General features: G+C 39.0%; 1 protein-coding gene across 4 annotated transcripts in view; it reads left to right on the forward strand.

Annotated features, from left to right (window-relative positions):
- Itsn1 (intersectin 1) overlaps positions 1 to 17670 on the forward strand; it is a 181109-nt gene that overhangs the window by 77574 nt on the left and 85865 nt on the right. For all 4 annotated transcript variants that reach the window (XM_090349060.1, XM_090349067.1, XM_090349046.1 and 1 more), the window contains exons 9-16: positions 1333 to 1396; positions 4137 to 4274; positions 6239 to 6354; positions 9634 to 9896; positions 13658 to 13807; positions 13905 to 14045; positions 16099 to 16186; positions 16515 to 16654. In XM_090349060.1, the coding sequence (XP_090205186.1) occupies positions 1333 to 1396; positions 4137 to 4274; positions 6239 to 6354; positions 9634 to 9896; positions 13658 to 13807; positions 13905 to 14045; positions 16099 to 16186; positions 16515 to 16654 (1100 nt within the window). The remainder of the gene's footprint in view (positions 1 to 1332; positions 1397 to 4136; positions 4275 to 6238; positions 6355 to 9633; positions 9897 to 13657; positions 13808 to 13904; positions 14046 to 16098; positions 16187 to 16514; positions 16655 to 17670) is intronic.

Consider the following 17670-nt stretch of genomic DNA (forward strand, 5'->3'; position numbering starts at 1 on the left):
GCTGTCATTCCTAGCCACTCAACAGATCTAGAGGACTGAGGTTTGAAGTCCACAAGACTCTGTCTCAAAAACAGTCTGCAGGAAGTGGCACTGTAGCTCAAGGGATAGGGCGGTTGCCTTAAGCTGAAGAGCTCAGGGACAGCCCCAGGCCCAGAGTTCAAGTCCCACTACCCCCCCCCCACCACAACCACCACCACCAGCAACAACAACAACAATAACAACAAAAAGTCAGCAGAAGGCAGTGCAGGAAGTATGGTTCAAGTGGTAGAGAGTAACCAAGTGAAATAAGTGTGAGGTCTTGAGTTCAAGACTTTCTCCTCCCCCCCCAAATTTTGGTAATAGGAATCTTCAACATAATTTCCATAGCTGTTTCTTGGTCCATGGATCTTCCTGGAACCATACCTTCAGAGATAGTGCTGGAAGGAAAGCACTCTTTCTTCCTGATACTGCTTTATTTAAATACTCAGAACCCGTATAGCTCTTATCTGACATCTAAAACTAGTTTCATGCCAGAAATGAAGGTATTTATAGTTATTGTAAAAAAAATGAAAGCTGATTTTGAAAGAAGACATGAAATTCCAAGAATTCTTTTCCTAACATAGAAAATGTGTTCCAATCTTAGCTTTGATATTAGTCATTTGTGCAACCATGAGCAATCCAATCCCCCAACCCCTTTTTTTTGGCCAGTCCTAGGGCTCAAACGCAGAGCCTGGGCACTGTCCTTGGGCTTTCTCAGGGTAGCACTCTGCCACTTCAGCCATAGTGCTATTTCTGGCCTTATCTGTGTATGTGGTTCCAAGAAATAGAACTCAGGGCTTCATGCATGCTAGGCAAGCACTCTACCACTAGGCCACAGTACTGGGTAATTCCCCCCACTCCCTTTTTGTTGTTGTTGTTTTTGCCAGTCCTGGGCCTTGAACTCAGGTCCTGAGCATTGTCCTTGAGCTTTTTCCTAAAGGCTAGCACTCTACCATTTGAGCCACAGCACTACTTCCGGCTTTTCTGTGTGTATGAGGAATTGAACCCCGGTCTTCGTGCATGCAAGGGATAAGAAGGTAGATTATATTTGAGAATAATCTGTTATGTATTCATTCTTGGCTAAACATCCATTGACTGCAAATATATTGAGTATGTATCAAATGCTGTATGTATCAGATGCTTTGTGTTCTTTCTTTTTTTTTGCTGGGATTTAGTTTCTTTGTTCAAAAGCCCCTGGGTAGTTTCTCTGCTGTGTGAAGTACTGAGTGCTTGAGCATGCCCACCACCTCTGTATTACGCCACAGGGAGTAGTTGCTAACTCCTTTTCATGTCTTTTACCTGGCTTCTGCTTAGGTCCCCAAGCAAGAACTATTCTTATGCAATCAAGTTTACCACAGGCTCAGCTCGCTTCAATATGGTAAGGAAGCAAGTGTTCCTTGGTTTATATAAAGTACAAATTTTGTTTTTTGTATTTGTATAGCCTTGTGGGTTTTTTAGTCAATACTATTTGAGAGGCTATTTAAAATATTCTAATTTTCAGCGAGTTATGATGACTGCTGCTTTTACATTTTTCCAATATAAGGCACAGAGATTATTATAGTGGATTGTCAAGAAATCTTAATATCAGTTAAGAATTCTCAGCCCATAGGCAGTTTTTTTTTCACCTTTCTTCTTCTTGGTTATTTAAAACCAAGTCTCAGTTATGTTATTGCTCCTGTAAATGTTTCTCCTTGTTTTTAAGAAGAGATGAGAATCCTTTTTTTAATCTCACCCTAGTACTGATAGGTGCTGGTAGTTCACCTGAAATTTTTAGTAGTCATTTTTTTTTCCAATCCTGGGGCTTGAACTCAGGGCCTGAGCACTGTCCTTGGACGCTTTGGTTTTTGGTCAAGGCTAGTGCTCTGCCACTTGAGCCACAGCACCACTTCTGTTTTTTTCTGTGTAGGTAGTACCAAGGAATCGAACCTGGGGCTTCATGCATGTTAAGCGAGCACTCTACCAGTAGTCCATGCTACCAGCCTTTAGTAGCCATTCTTATTGATCGTATTCCTTAGATTGACTCATAATTGTTTCATTATATCGATTTTGTTGTTGTGTTTTTTGGTCAATCATGAGGTTTGAACTCAGGGCCTGGGCACTGTCCTTGAGCTTTCTCAAGGCTAGAAATCTACCACTTGAGCTACAGCACCATTCCAGCCTTTTCTGTGTATGTAGTACCAAGGAATCAAACCTAGGGCTTCTTACATTCTAGGCAAGCACTCTACTACTAGGCCATAATCCTGGCCCCAGAAACAGTTTGACTTTTGTTGTTGCTTTTTGTTTTTGTTTATGGTGAGACTACATCAGAGATATAATAATGTACTTTTGTCAGGAGGCATAGGTCTCTATTTTGTAATTATTTTCTAATGGCTACTGGTGAGCTATGTCTAGCTGCTACCTTTTAAATTTACATTTTTAAAGATACCTAAAAATTAGTATACATCAATTGTACAGGAATGTTTCATTTTGACATTACCATAAATGTATGCAGAATATACAGGTTTCCTTATCTTTTTCATATATGCATCTGAAGTACTTTTGCCATGTTCTCTTTTATACTCTCCATTTCCCATACTGCTTACACAAATATAAATATCCCCAGGTTTCCTTACATTTAAATATTAACCAGAGCGAGTCCTTTTACTTAAGTTTGGTAATTCCTGGAAAATGGACCTGAACTCCACTGATCTCGTGCCAAGTTCATGACTTTCCTGCAGGACATATTGATGTGTGGAAGTGTTGCATATGTTTTACTTCCCTGTGTTTTCCTTCTGCTGTGTCATGTAGGCTCTGTCTTTCGCTGTAGAGTAGATTAGCGCAAGATGCATCTTATACCTGTGACCCACATAGACCTCATAAAGTCTGGGTGAGCATCAGTATCCTACGGATATCTGAAATACAAACTTGAGATGTAACACTGTAAAGGTTGACTGAGAGTTCATTAAATCTAATGAGTTAGATTTAATTTCAGTGTCCTCAGGAGGCCAGAGTACATTGAAATGATTACTTAAAATTAGTCATCCATGTCTTATTTCTGAAAATGACATTTGAGGCATTTCTTGTTCAAATATTATCCCTCTTCACAGTAAAAAATTAAATGTTTATGGCAACAGTTTATAAAAGTAATTATGGAGAAAAATAATTACTTTGTAGTCTGAATTACCTAGCAATAACTAATACCGGGACTACATTGGAAGAGAATAAGGAAGACTCGTTTTCTTTTGTTCTGAGTTTCTGGCATCAGGTAGTAGCAAAGGAGGACAGAAGGGAGGTCCAGGGATTCGTGTGGCAAGGGAGGAGTTGAGTAAAAAGAGATTTGCGGGGCGGGGGAGGGGGATTCTGTTTTATATATTGTGGTTATAGTTGTTTAATTTAGTATATTTCTTGAAGTACAGAACACTAGTCTAAAAAGGGTTACTGTTGCTATAAAGAAATCATTCCTTGACAGCAATGATGAAAGAAATATATGGCACCTGAAAATAATTTCAATGTAAAGAGGAATTTTTTTTTAGTTTTTTTTAATCCTTGTCAAAGTCAGTTTCCTAATGTCATATTTGTCCAGTTGACATTCTAGTGATGTGCGGTTTCTGTCATCTTTTCGTGTCTAAAACTTCCTAAATAAATTATAAACTTGAGCCTACCAGGAAAAGCTATTTACTATAATTATCTATGTAGGCAAGTTAATAAATAATGTGCAGTTCCTAGAATGAAAGGGAATGCCTTAATTCTCTTGAAGTCATTAATACCCAGGGATGGAGATTCCGTATCTTAAAAATATTTACTACTTGATCCTTTGTGGCTTGTCAGTCTCTGATCTAGAACATAGCATTTGAAGACACATAGAACACGAGTGTGATATATGTTAAGTGAACTTGAAAGGCTTGAGAAGAATATCATTTCCGTCATAGTATTTGTCATATGACTAACAATATCCCAGCTGTGTGGAATACCTTGTTTTATCCCTTCCACAGACTGAATAGTACTCTTATTACAAAGCGAGGCACATACTCAGTTGGCTTAGAATCAGAATAAAAAGTAGAATATGTAAATCAGTCATGAATAGTAAGACACATGCATTTTCATGAAACAGGGTTGCAATGACCTTTTTGTTAAATTAGGAATCTTTCTGACATTGATCAAGATGGAAAACTCACAGCAGAAGAATTTATCCTAGCTATGCATCTTATTGATGTTGCTATGTCTGGCCAACCACTGCCACCTGTCCTGCCTCCAGAATACATTCCACCTTCCTTCAGGTAAGAACACTGGCTATGTAAGAAGTTGTATATCAATTATGTGAATTCCAAACTTGGTATTGTTGACTGTGTATTTTACAGTGATTTATTATCCCCTGGAAGTAAATGAAATACTCTTCTAAGGGGACTCTTCTAAGTTCTGGGTTGAGCCTAGGGTATTCTTGTTCTTTAGGATATTTGTGTATTCCATATGGTAAAAGCAATCAACTAAAATAGCAACCTATATAATTGAAGCTTATGAGAAATTTTAGGAGCAGATGCTAGCAGTGAAAAAAAAAAACAAAAAAACTAAAGGAACCTGGCCTATACATTAGAAATAAAACAAAGCAATAACACATGTGACTTACATACATTCAAGAGATAATAAAAACACTAGCAATGTGGAAGATAATTAAAGAAAAAATATCTTGATCTGAAAAACCTATTGGATAGACCTGTCAAGTTGTCCTAGGGTGCCATTAGCAGTTTCCTCTAACCTGGGTGCAGGTGGTTCGTACCTGTATCCATTCCCAACTCACTCCTGTGCTCTCAGGAGTCTGAGATATGGAGAATAATGGTTTGGAGTCAGTTTGAGCAGAAAAATCTATAGGATTTTCTTTCTAGTTAATAAGCAAATAGCTACGCTGGGGCATGGTTCATGTGGTAGAGTGCTAGCTATATAATGGCAAACAGAGCAAGCCTGAGACCCCTGAGCTCGTCTCGAGGCTATGAAGAGGAAAAAAGTCTACTGTACTTGTCATCCTTGTCAGCACATTACTACATGTACCATCCTGAACAGCTCTATCTTCCGGCTTTAAATGTGAAAGACAAATATTAGATCTCAAAGATGGATACACAAAGAGTTGCCTTCTAAGTCCTCAAACTTCAGGAAAGATGAGGAGTAAGTCTGTAACATGAGAACTACAGTCAGCAATATCAGGCCATGCATAATACCAGAAGCATGCTAAAGAAATTCCAACTAGGTAGGAAGCAACAGATAGCTGAGGCAGTTGGCCTCTAAAATCCCACAGCATCAAGTAGCTGAGACAGTTTGCCTACAAAATCTCATAGCTGCAAGAATTACTACAAAAGAAAGTTAACAGTGGAAGCTTTTTGTTGTTGTTGTTGGTTATGGGACTTGAACTCTGAGACAGTGCCCAGACCTGGGCTCTTTATCTCAAGGCTACTTACTGCCCTACCCTTGAACCACAGTACCACTTCGGGCTTTCTAGTGGTTAATTGGGTCTCAGGGTCTTTAGTACCCGACTGGCTTTGGACTGGCTTTGAACCGCAATTCTTAGATCTCAGCCTCCTGCGTAGATAGGATTACAGACATTGAGCCACCACACCCAGCACATTTCTAAACTTATCCTGGGTTTGGGTTTTGGAGGATGAAAGGTTTAGAGGATCAAACCCAACACCTTGTGCATGGGAAGAATGTGCTGTATCTACCAGACCCAACATTTGAACAAGCTCAATTCCCAGAATACCCGTTGTATTTGCTTATTTGCTTTCTTGTTTTGTTTTCTTGTACTAGGCATTGAACGTAGGGCCTTGCACATGCTAGGCCACTGAACTAGATCCCCAACCCTATTAAAATACCTATTTTCAAAAACATTTTGTAAGTAGAGAAAATGAAATTTTTCTTTTCTCACTGTGTATGAAATTTGTTCCATGATAGGGTACAGAGGCTTGAACTGAGTATCTTGCACTCTTGCTTGATAGTTGTTACTCACAATTGGCATTTTCTCACCTGAACCACACCTCTGATTCTGGCTTTTTGATGGATAATTGGAGAGAAGTTCTCCTAACCACAATTCTCAGATCTGAGCTTGCTGAGTGGCTAGGACAGTAGATAACAGCCTTGATATCCTGCTTCCATTATATGGTATATTCTATGTTTTTTTTTCATATTTTGTCCAGTTCTACATACATGATTATACATAGATTTGTTTCTTTTTCTTTTTCCCCCCTCATTATTATAGAAGAGTTCGGTCTGGCAGTGGAATATCTGTCATAAGTTCATCATCTGTAGATCAGAGGTTACCAGAGGAGCCAGCTTTAGAAGATGAACAGCAACAGTTAGAAAAGAAATTACCTGGTAAGACTGCCTTTGTATTTGACTTAAATCATCTGTGAGATTTTTCTATCCAAATCAAAATAGAATATGGCAAAAATTGAGATAAAAATAAATTTAGCCTCTGACATTTTTGCTGTTGTATTGCAGTCAGAAAAAGCACTTTTTAATGTAGTATGATTATATAGTACTAAACAAAATTTTATGCATATTATCTATGGAATATAGTCATTTTTTAGTCCCACCAGTACAGAGATAGAAAGTAAAATGATCTACTGGTTTTTTTTCTTCCTCATATTGTTGTAGGAGAATTGGTTTCTCAGTAACAGCAGGAACCTATTTTAAATTTAATGTGAACCTATTTTAAATAACCCTCATTTACAATGGTAAATCCATCCTATTAAGTTAGTCTAAGGTGTCTATGAATTATTAATGATGAAATGATGATACTAAGAAGCAGTTGAATTTATTATGAAGAGTCTCTTTATCTTACATACTTTGTCAGTGTCATTTTGAGGCATTTTATGTGCTCCATAATTAATTGCTCAGCTCAGGAGGATAGCTTTCCAAGTTGATTCTTATACTAAATTGCTTTTCATTTACTGTAAATGTTCTGTGTGCGTGATGTGTTGAGTACAGTAAGGAATGATAACAATGCATGGCTAATAAATAATAGTATGTGGGTCATACTCTCTAGAGACATATGTTATTGCAAAGTATTTAACATACATATAAACAGTTATTTGAAATTTGATAGGGAAGGGGGGAAAACCAAGACGGGTGGGGGAAGGGTAATGGGTACCAAGACATGTGAAAGGGTATCAATATATGTGAATTAATGCATCTTCTATCTGGCAAATATCATGTAACCCTTTTATTAATTACAATAAAAAAAATAAAAAAAAATCACAGCAGGAACCAGAAAAAAAAAACAGTTACTGAATCAATATGTAAGTATGATAAATTCTTGGAGGCTTTAGATATGCCAAACACTTTTATTTATGATTGGTTTACATCAGGAAGTAAATCACACAGATTATAATTGAGTTTTGAGGAGACGCATCTGTACAAGGGTAAATATCATTTTAATAAAGAGGGAAATTAACTCTGGGAGATAAGGACATTACTTGTTAGAATTTGAAATTATCCTTTTTTTTTTTGCTGGTTACAGATATTCATTGAATATTTTGAAGAAGAGTTTTTTGTGGGGTTTTTTTTTTTTTGGTGGGGGGGTTGAACTCTGGGCCTGAGCACTGTCTCTTAGCTCTTCAGCTCAAGGCTACCACTTCTGGTTTTCTAGTGGTTAATTGGAGATAAGAGTCTCATGACTTTAGTGCCCAGGCTGGCTTTGAAATGTGATCCTCAGATTTCAGCCTCCTGAGTAGCTAGGATTACAGGCGTGAGCCACCATTCCTGACTCAAGAGGAAGTATTTTTGTCTGAGTATTTCTTTCCTGTTCTTTTCAGCAGCCATTTATTATGTGCCAATTACATACTAGGAATAATGCTAGATCCTAGAATTAAAAATAAGAGAAATTTGAGTGTTTTTGCAGTTGAAATGGTATGCATATAATATGAAATCGAATTTTGTTTCTTAGTGGGACTGGGGTTTGAACTCAGTTAATCAGTTGCCACTTGACCCACATTGCCAATGTATTTTGTAGTTATTGTTTTTAGTTGTTTTTTAAAGTTAATTTTAGTTAGTTTCTAGTTATTTTTCAGATAGAATCTTGCATTTTTGCCTGGGCCAGCCTTCAACCAAAATCTTTCCATCTCTACTTCCCAAGTAGCTAGGATGATAAGCACGTGCTACATTATAAAATATGCATTTTATTGACCATCTGAGTTTGGACTGCAATAAAAATACCATATATTGGGTAGTATAAAATTAAACTATTAGTCAATACTGTTTTTGATGAGGGCTATCTTCCAGGTGTGCTTTTATATGTCCTCACGTAGCTTTTCTTTGGTGCCAACAAGTAGTGAAAATGATGTCCATGTCATTTTTCTCTCTTCCTCCTTTTCTGAGATGAGTAATATACTGAGGGCCCCAGCCTCGTGACCTATGCTAACACTGGAGCTGCATTTCCACAACTTTGGGATAGTGATGAATTTGGGGAGGATAGGAACATTCTGTCCACAGCAGTGGCATTTAGTATTCTCACAATGCTGAGTCGTATCATTTCTGTCTTGTTCCAAAAGAAAACTGAACAACTAGTTATTCTCCATTCTCCTTTTTCTCCAGCCAGAGGCAACCCCCATCTGCTTTTTGATTGCTTGATTTTTCTTCTATCAGTGGAATCTTGCTTGATTTGTTGTTTTTTCACTTAGCATTTTTTTTTGGATTCTTACATGTTGTAGCCTGGAGCACTACTTCATTCCATTATGGGTGGAGGCACTTGTGGGCAAGGCAGGGGAAGTGAACATTCTGGGGGTTTTTTTTGGTATTCTTTTTTTTTTTTTTTTAGCAGGTCCTAGGACTTGAACTTGAAGTGCTCTACCACTTGAGCCACAGCTCCACTTATGGTTTTTTGGTAGAGATTAGAATTTTATGGACTTTCTTGCCTGAAATGGCTTCAATTCTCTGATCTCAGCCTCCTAAGTAGCTAGGATTACAGGCATGAGCCACTGGCTCCAGGCAAAGTGAACATCCTAAATGTGGATTTGAAACAGAGGGCAATGAAAGTGCCCCCAGATCAGGGTTCATGCTAAGGAATAGCTGGTGAGGTAAACAGTTGAGTGCATTCTGCTATAAGCTTCAAGGAACATGGAGGATGGGACTCTTAGTGAGAATTAGAGAAGAGTGATAGAACTGAAATTCATAATTGGTGTGTCAAAGAAGGAAGCTGAATAATGGACTACTTCATTATTTACTTTCATCTTTGTGATAATCAGAGCTTGTTCTTCAGCATGAAGCATGAAAACTGTATACCTCTGCTTTGAGAAGTCACTTAGTTGGAATAGAAGACACGAAATATAGTTAAAGCAAAGGAGACAGAAAGGTTCGTGATATAGGAGAGATAGGGATGAAAATTTCCCAAGCAAGGCATGGAGAGGAAGGAACAGGATAGAGTAAGTAGGAAGGAAAGGAGAGGAAGCAGTGAAATGGAGTCTCTAGAGAAAGATTTTTCCAGAAACAGTGTTTGGTGATGAAAGGTTAGGGAAAAGGTATATTCACAGCGCTTATTAGCCAGGTGCAATACGGAAACTTGGGGTGGTACCAGTTTTAAGTGGTACCAAGAAACACCAGGGAGACTTTCCTGTGAAAAGAATATGTTGAAATTATGACTTCCATGTTTTGCAGTAACATTTGAGGATAAGAAGCGGGAGAATTTTGAGCGTGGCAATCTGGAGCTGGAGAAACGCAGACAAGCTCTCTTGGAGCAGCAGCGCAAAGAGCAAGAGCGCCTGGCTCAGCTGGAAAGGGCTGAACAGGAGAGAAAAGAACGGGAACGCCAAGAACAGGAGCGCAAGAGACAACTGGAGTTGGAGAAGCAACTGGAAAAGCAACGGGAGCTCGAACGGCAGAGAGAGGAGGAGAGGCGGAAAGAGATCGAGAGGCGAGAGGTAAGCCTCTGAGGCAGGCACTGGCTGGTACCCAAGATCTCAGTCCCTTCCGTCCTCCCTCCCTGCTTCCCTTCCTGAACTGTACAACTAATCTATCACCATGAGACACTCGTACAGTCTTTTTCCAATTAAAGAATTTTAATATAGATTGACAGAGTTGCATACCCATCATCATTGTCTGTTCCAGAATATTTTCATTCCCCCAGAAAGAAACTTTTTTATGTCTGGCTTTCACTTAGCATGGTCTCTTCAAGGTTCATCAAATTGAACCATGAGTCAAGACTTTATTTCTCTTTATAGTGAACAGTATTCTGTTATATAGTACACTATATTTCATTTATCCATTCATAAATTGATGGTAGTTTTCTTTCTGGCTATTCTAGACAGTTCTGTTTTGACTCTTTCCTTTTTATTTTTATTTTTTGCTAGTCCTGAGGCATGAATTCTGAGCCTGGCCACTGTCTTTGAGCTCCTTTTGCTCAAAGCTAGCACTCTACCACTTGAGCCACAGCACTACTTCTAGCTTTTTCTGTGATTTAATTGGAGATGAAAGTTTCATAGTCTTTCTTTCCTGGGTTAGCTTCAGATCTCAGCCTCCTGAGTAGCTAGGATTACAAGTGTATGCCACAGGCATCCAGCTTGAACTTTTTTTTGGTACTGAGAATTAAACGCAGGCCTTCCTGCATCCTAGGAAAGTGCTCTGTTACTAGAGCCACACCCCAGCCAGTGAATATTCTTGTCAAGTTTTTGCTGATATGCTTGTGTAACAAATCACTAAGACCAGTAAGTATTTTCCAGATTATTATCTCTGTTTATACCTCAAAAAAATATGAAGATTTCTATGGTTTGAGGAGGATGGGTGTGCTGTAATTATTTTAAAACCACTGCAACCGTATCATATCAGTTACATTGTTTTTCAGCTTTATCTTCACACTCCTATAAATATGGCTGTGAAATCCTCAGTCTGTTCTTTGGAAAGCTTTAGAAGTTGGCTGACAGACCCAGATAGAGCCAGCCCAATCTGTTGTCTGTCTTTTCAGTTTAATCTATTACTACAGAAGCAATGCCATGGGCATTCTCTCATGTGAATGAAGTGTAAATGGGAGGTTTTCTCCTTTATTTAAAAAGTAATACCTTGGATGATACCCATGTAGGTACATACTTATATGTAGAATATGATTGTCTATTGTGGAACTTTGGCGCAATTTAAAGGGGCTTGGGGAAATGTAAAAAGAATGATAATGAACGTCTAAATTCATCATGTCTATGTATGAAGATGGCATAAAGAAACACTGAAAGCTGTTGGACAATGGGTGCTACAGCTTCTGAGGTTAAAAAAAAGGAATGGGCAAAGATCAGTAAAGGAAGTTACTCTCACGAAATTATTATAATATGCACATGTGAAATCCCATGATGAAACCCTTCTTTGTACAATCAATATGCACTAAAAATTAAAAAAAAAAACAATGATAGGAAAGTCAAGCAAGTTGAGTTGGGGAATTTGGGTACCAGCAGGAATGTGGAGTGTTATAAGTGAGGATGAATATAGTGAACGTGTGAAAATAGAACCATAAAACTGTTGTAAAAATGAGGAAAGAGGATAAAGGAGAGATAGGAGGGGTAAATTTGATGGAGGGTATCTTACACACATACACACACACACACGTTACATATATATGTATATATAGTATGGAAATGATGGAAATGTTAAGTGTGTACTAATACAGGCTACTAAAAAATATTTTAAAAATAAGCAATTTGTTAGTTTCTCCTCTTGATTGTTGTTTTGGAAAACATGTAACAAAAGCTACCTCTTATTTTTGGTTCTTTGGCTGGCTTGTTGGGTGGTTGGTTTAGAGCCAAGGCCTTGATCTATAGTCCAGGCTGGCCTCAAGCATAGGGCTTCTTGCAATAGCTTCCCCCACAAGTGCTGTGGTTACATCTATTTGCGTAAGCTTCCTAGTATTTAAGTTGGTACTAATAGACTTACTATTAATTATTTATTTTTATTTGCTGCTGGAGATTGAATTCAAGATCTCATGCATGCTAACAGAGTACCTGCTTAACCACTGAGTTATAGCACTTACAGGATTTTCTTAAATGACATTTAAAGTATTGGCTCAGAATTATTTAGAAACTTACCATATGTGAGGCATCACCAGTCCCAGGAGATGCAGTGATGACTGGATGCTATACTTCCAGCTTGCTGATGGGGAGCTTGCTGTGTCGGTGCCAGGGTCCCTGACATGCGTTCTTCACAGTCTTCAGTCAGGGAAGAGGAGAGAAATTAAAGCTTCTGTGGTTAGTTAAAAAAAGGAATACAGGATTAGGAATGTGGGAGTCGCAGGCTTTTAATACTTGAGGTACAGATTGAGTGCTTCTAATCCAATAACCTGAAATCTGAAAAGCTCCAAAGTCTAAAATTTCACTCCAAAAATTAAATAGTTTGGAGTTTTTAGATTGAGGATGCGTCTTAGCCAGTAAAGTCCATGTAAATATTCCAGAAGAAAAACTTTAAATCTCTGAAATATTTCTAGATAAGGAATAAATCAGTCCATAAATAATTTCTCTTACAGTGGAAGAAAACTCATTTTATTTGTTGTTGTACTTGGGATTTTAGTTTGATTTTACTAGGTAAAGGAATTTACCTTTTTCCTATCTGTAATAAAGAAACACTGTATCACCCATTCTTGAAGTCATGAAGAATGAATTTCCAGCATGAAAAGATTTTGTTGGTATTCCTTTTATGGAAACAAAATAGTTTTTTTGTCGGTTTTTTTTTCCTTTGCTTGTGGGACTTGAACTCTGTACTTGGGCATTGTCCCTCAGATCTCAGCCTCCTGAGTAGCTAGAATTATAGGCATGAGCTACCCGTGCCTGGCCCACCATTTTTTTTTTTAATTTCCTCTTTCCCACCCACAGAAAGAACTGTATCAACCCCCTCCCCCTTGCTCTCTTGCTCTCTCACCAGTCCTGGGGACTGAACTCAGGGCAGGGCTTGAGCACTATCCTTGGGCTAGAACTCAAGGCTAGTGCTCTACCACTTGAGCCACAGCACCACTTACAGATTTTCTATGTCTGTGGTACAAAGGAATTGAACCCAGGTCTTTGTGCATACTAGGCAAGCACACTACCACTAGGCCAAACTCCCGGTTCTCTAATTTTTTTCGTTGTGTTGTCATATGGTTTCTTGTAGTGCCTAAAACCTTACCTTTAAAAGGTAGGACTTAGCAGATGACACTTTTTGTTAAATATATAAGACATTGTATAACTGAGTGCCAGTAGCACAGGCCTGTTGCCCTAACTACTCAGGAGGCTGAGATCTGAAGTCCCAGTTTGAAGGAAAGTCCGAGACCTTTTTTTTTTTTTTTTCTCTCCAGTCTTGAGGCTTGAACCCAGGGCCTGGGCACTGTCCTCGGACTTTCTCAAGACTAACACTCTGACACCTTGAGCCACAGCACTTCTGGCTTTTCCTGTGTCTGTGGTACTGGGTAATTGAACTCAGGGCTTCGTGTATGCTAGGCAAGCCCTCTACCACTAGTCCATACTCCTGGCCCTCTTTATCTCTTATTAATCACCCAAAAGCCAGGAAAGGAGTTGTGTCTCAGGACGTAGAGTGCTACCCTTGAGTAAAAAGCTCAGAGACAATACTCAGGCCCTCAGTGCAAGCCTTGGAACTGGTAAAAGAAGAAAGAAAAAGAATAAGCATTATGTATGGTGTAAGAATCGAGAAATTAATAAGTTGTTTCTTACTATCATAGGCTGCAAAACGGGAACTTGAGCGACAAAGACAACTTGAATGGGAACGGAATCGAAGGCAAGAACTCCTAAATCAAAGAAACAAAGAACAGGAGGACATAGTTGTACTGAAAGCAAAGAAAAAAACTTTGGAATTTGAATTAGAAGCTCTAGTGAGTTGTTTTCTTACCCTTGGGCTATTCTTGGATAGGACCCCTATAATGGGCAGGACTTAGGATACTAACTCCTATTTCTTTTCATTTGTTAAAGAATGATAAAAAGCATCAACTTGAAGGAAAGCTTCAAGATATCAGATGTCGATTGAACACCCAAAGGCAAGAAATTGAGAGTACAAACAAGTCTAGGGAGTTGAGAATTGCTGAAATCACCCATTTACAGCAACAACTGCAGGTGAGAAAGTAGCACCCTTAAGAGCTTTCAAGCCCTAGGGCTTTAATCTTAACCCATTTCATTTATGCTTTTTTTTTGGTATTTATGTGGTACTGAAGAATCAAACCCTGGTCTTTGTGCATGCTAGGCAAGTACTATACCACTAGGCCAAACTCCGGGCCCCATAACCTGTTTCATTTATTTACTGAGCAAGTGTTTAGCTCTAAACATCAGGCACTGGGAGGCAAAGGTGTAGCAGGTAGGTGGGATCCTAGCCCTAAAAGTAAACTCAGCTAGTGTTGGCTGAACCCAGCCCTAGCCTGGAGCTTATTGGCCCTGAGGCTTCAGCGGAGTACTGCAGCTGAGCAGGAACCTGCCTCTGTTTACAGAAGGGATGGTCACTAACTAAATAAGTATATCTGAATCTCTGAGCCTGTGGCTCCCACCTGTAATGGTAGTACTCAGTTACTCAGAAAACTTCTGAAGTGTACCGTGTCTCAAGTGGGTAGAACACTAGCCTTGAGTACAAAGAGGCTCAAGAGACAGTGCCAGGGCCTGAGTTTAAGCCCCAGGACTTGAGGGGCATGGTAGGGTGAAGGGGGAGAGAGAGGAATTAATTGAAGTGAAAAGATTTGACTTTGAGACTTGTGATGTTTCACTCTTATTTATTTAGGCCACTATGAATTTCTTTCAGCAGTGTTTCATAGTTTTCAGTGTGTGACTTGTATGTGTGGGCACATACATGTGTGCTTACATGTTTGCTGGTGCTAGGGCTTCAGCCCAGGGCCTGGACATTCTTCTTAGCTTTTTGACTAAAGGGTAGGGTTACAGGTGAGAACTACTACTATTTTATTCTGTTTGGTTTGGTTTGGTGCCAATTCTGGGGCTTGGATTCAGAGCCTCTTTTTCTCTCACAGCTGTTAATCTTCCACTTGAGCCATGCCTCCAGTTTGGCTTTTTGCCAGTTAATTGGAAATACAAATACTTAGGGTTTATCTACCCAGGCTGGTTTTGTTCCACAGTCCTTACATCTCAGTTCCTTGGTGTTCATTGTTATTAGGACAAAACTAAAAGATTCCTGCTGGATGCCAGTGGCTGATGCCTGTAATAGTTGCTGAGATATGAGGAATAATGGTCCAAGCCAGCCCTAGCAACAGGAAAGTCTGTGAGGCTTTTACCTTCAACTAACTACCCAAAGGCATGAAGTGGAGAACTGTGGCTCAAATGGTAGAGCATTAGAATTGAGCAAAAGAAGCTCAGGGATAGCTCTCAAGCCGAGTTCACGCCTTAGCACCAGCACATATTTGCATATTTACATACATACATACATACATACATACATACATACATACATACATACATTCCTTATTATGGAAAAGGCTGCCATTTTATTGAAACATAAAAAATTTCAGGACTATTGCAGCTGAACTTAAGTAGCTATTTTGTTTTGTGATTTACCCATACAAATTCCAAACTGCCCAGTACAGCCATTTTCTGTGCCAGTTAAAATTAGATTCAAGACTTTCTTGTACCTGTTTGAAATTCCATCCTGTGTGGTGGAAAACCCTGTATAGAAGCTAATATTCTTGTTATGACAGATCTTATTGTTTTTTTTCCAACTTTAGGTATATAATAGATTAATCTTAAATTCAGCCCTAATTTTCTGGTCTAAGTCCTTTAGCTCAGACTAGAGTAATTCCTACTAGGTTTGCTCGCGAATAAGTTATTACATTTCTGCTTGATCCTGAACATTGTGAAAGATCACTGCAAATTTCTTTGCAATCTTAAAGAGCATTTTTTAAAAGCTTATAAATATTCAGTAAATCAGCAAAATTGTAAGCAGTGCCAAGAAAGCTATAACTTATCTTAAAATTTTATTTTAGTGCATGGCACTTAAGAAATAGCTAATTCTTTGGCAAGAATACAAGAGACTAGCTATTAAATACATAAACAACCTGAGGTGTGTGATAGGAGTGTCTAAGAGATGAGAACACTTACTTGAGCTGTCTCCTATTGAGTTGGATGTGGTAGTGTTCCCTGACATTCACTGTTGTTTTTCCTTCCTCGTTCCTAGGAATCTCAGCAAATGCTTGGAAGACTTATTCCAGAAAAACAGATACTCAATGACCAGTTAAAACAAGTTCAGCAGAACAGTTTACACAGTAGGTATTCTCTTTTTCAGAAGGACCTTCTTCCCTTCCTCCTTTCTCTTCCTTTTCTCTCTTCCCTCCTTTCTTTTTTCCTTTTCCTTCACTTCAATTTTCGTCCTTCTTCCTTCTTTCCTTACTTCCCTCCTTTTCTTTCTGCTGTAGGTCAAACCCAAGGCCTCCTGCATTTGAAACACACATTTTTCTCACCAAGCTTCATCCCAAACCTTAACCTCTTCTCCTTTTTACAGCAAGAATTGTGTTAAGTGACATAAAAACTTTAAGCAACATTTCCTCAATGCCAACTTAGTTTTTCCTATCTTGAAATGTTTTTCTCTAATAGGAGACTCACTTCTTACACTCAAAAGAGCCTTAGAAGCAAAAGAAATAACCCGGCAGCAACTAAGAGATCAACTGGATGAGGTGGAAAAAGAAACTAGGTCAAAGCTGCAGGAGATTGATATTTTCAATAACCAACTGAAGGTAACTCTTCTATGTGAGCTGCCATGTATGTTCTACCCTTTAATTTTCCTGACTGTTCAGATGATTATTTGTTATTGAATCCAAGGCAGAAAAATATATTGCATTGGTTTGTCAGCCTTGGTGAAAGCCTTCGCATTTGTGGCTGACCATTGTGTCATCTAAATTGCATTTCTGTCCTTTAAAACATAAAAAAATGAATTTAACATCTATGAATTAGGGCTGAGTGGATAGCACCAGCTTGGTATCTGTCTTTAACCTGTATTATATTTTTATAGTTTCCATCCTTTTGCCTGTTTTAACTACAGCAAGTTGAATTCCAAAAACTAGGCCCTAAAATCTTTTTCTTTCTTCAGCTCTTTGAAGACACTAAGATTTTTTTCTGCCATTTCTTACTTTGAAAATAGTGCTTAAATGAAGAAGTTATTTTAGTACCTCACTTTATTTTACTCTACTTTTTTGTGGGTCACAGGGCTTGAACTCTGCCTGGGCACTGTCCCTGAGCAAGGCTACCACCCTACCCTTGAACCAAGCCCCACTTTCCCTTTTCTAGAGGTTAATTGGAGATAAGAGTCTCAGGTTCTTTTGTGCCTGGGCTGGCTTTGAACCTTGATCCTCAGATCTCAGCCTCCTGATTAGCTAGAATTACAGGGATGAGCCCCAGCTCCCGGCTCCTCACTTTATTTTTTTTTGACCAGTCCTAGGGCTTAAACTCAGGGCCTGGGCACTGCCCTTGGGCTTTCTCATGGCTAGAGCTTTACCAATTGAGCCACAGCACCACTTCTGCTTTTTTCTATGTATGTGGTACCAAGGAATTGAACCCAGGTCTTCATGCATGCTAGGCAAGCACTCTACCTCCAGGCCAAACTCCTGGCCCCATGGTCCTCACATTTTTATATTTTATTGTTTCATGGAGTAATTGCTTTTGCCTCTGTGGCAGAAGTTGTATAGGCTTTTATCATATTGAAAAGGGCAGCGCTCTGAGAGAATAGTGGGCAGTTCAGATCACAGTCCCTCTC

This window comes from Megascapheus bottae, chromosome 1 (assembly GCF_031878675.1).
Source record: "Megascapheus bottae isolate mThoBot1 chromosome 1, mThoBot2.hap1, whole genome shotgun sequence".
NCBI lineage: Eukaryota > Metazoa > Chordata > Mammalia > Rodentia > Geomyidae > Megascapheus > Megascapheus bottae.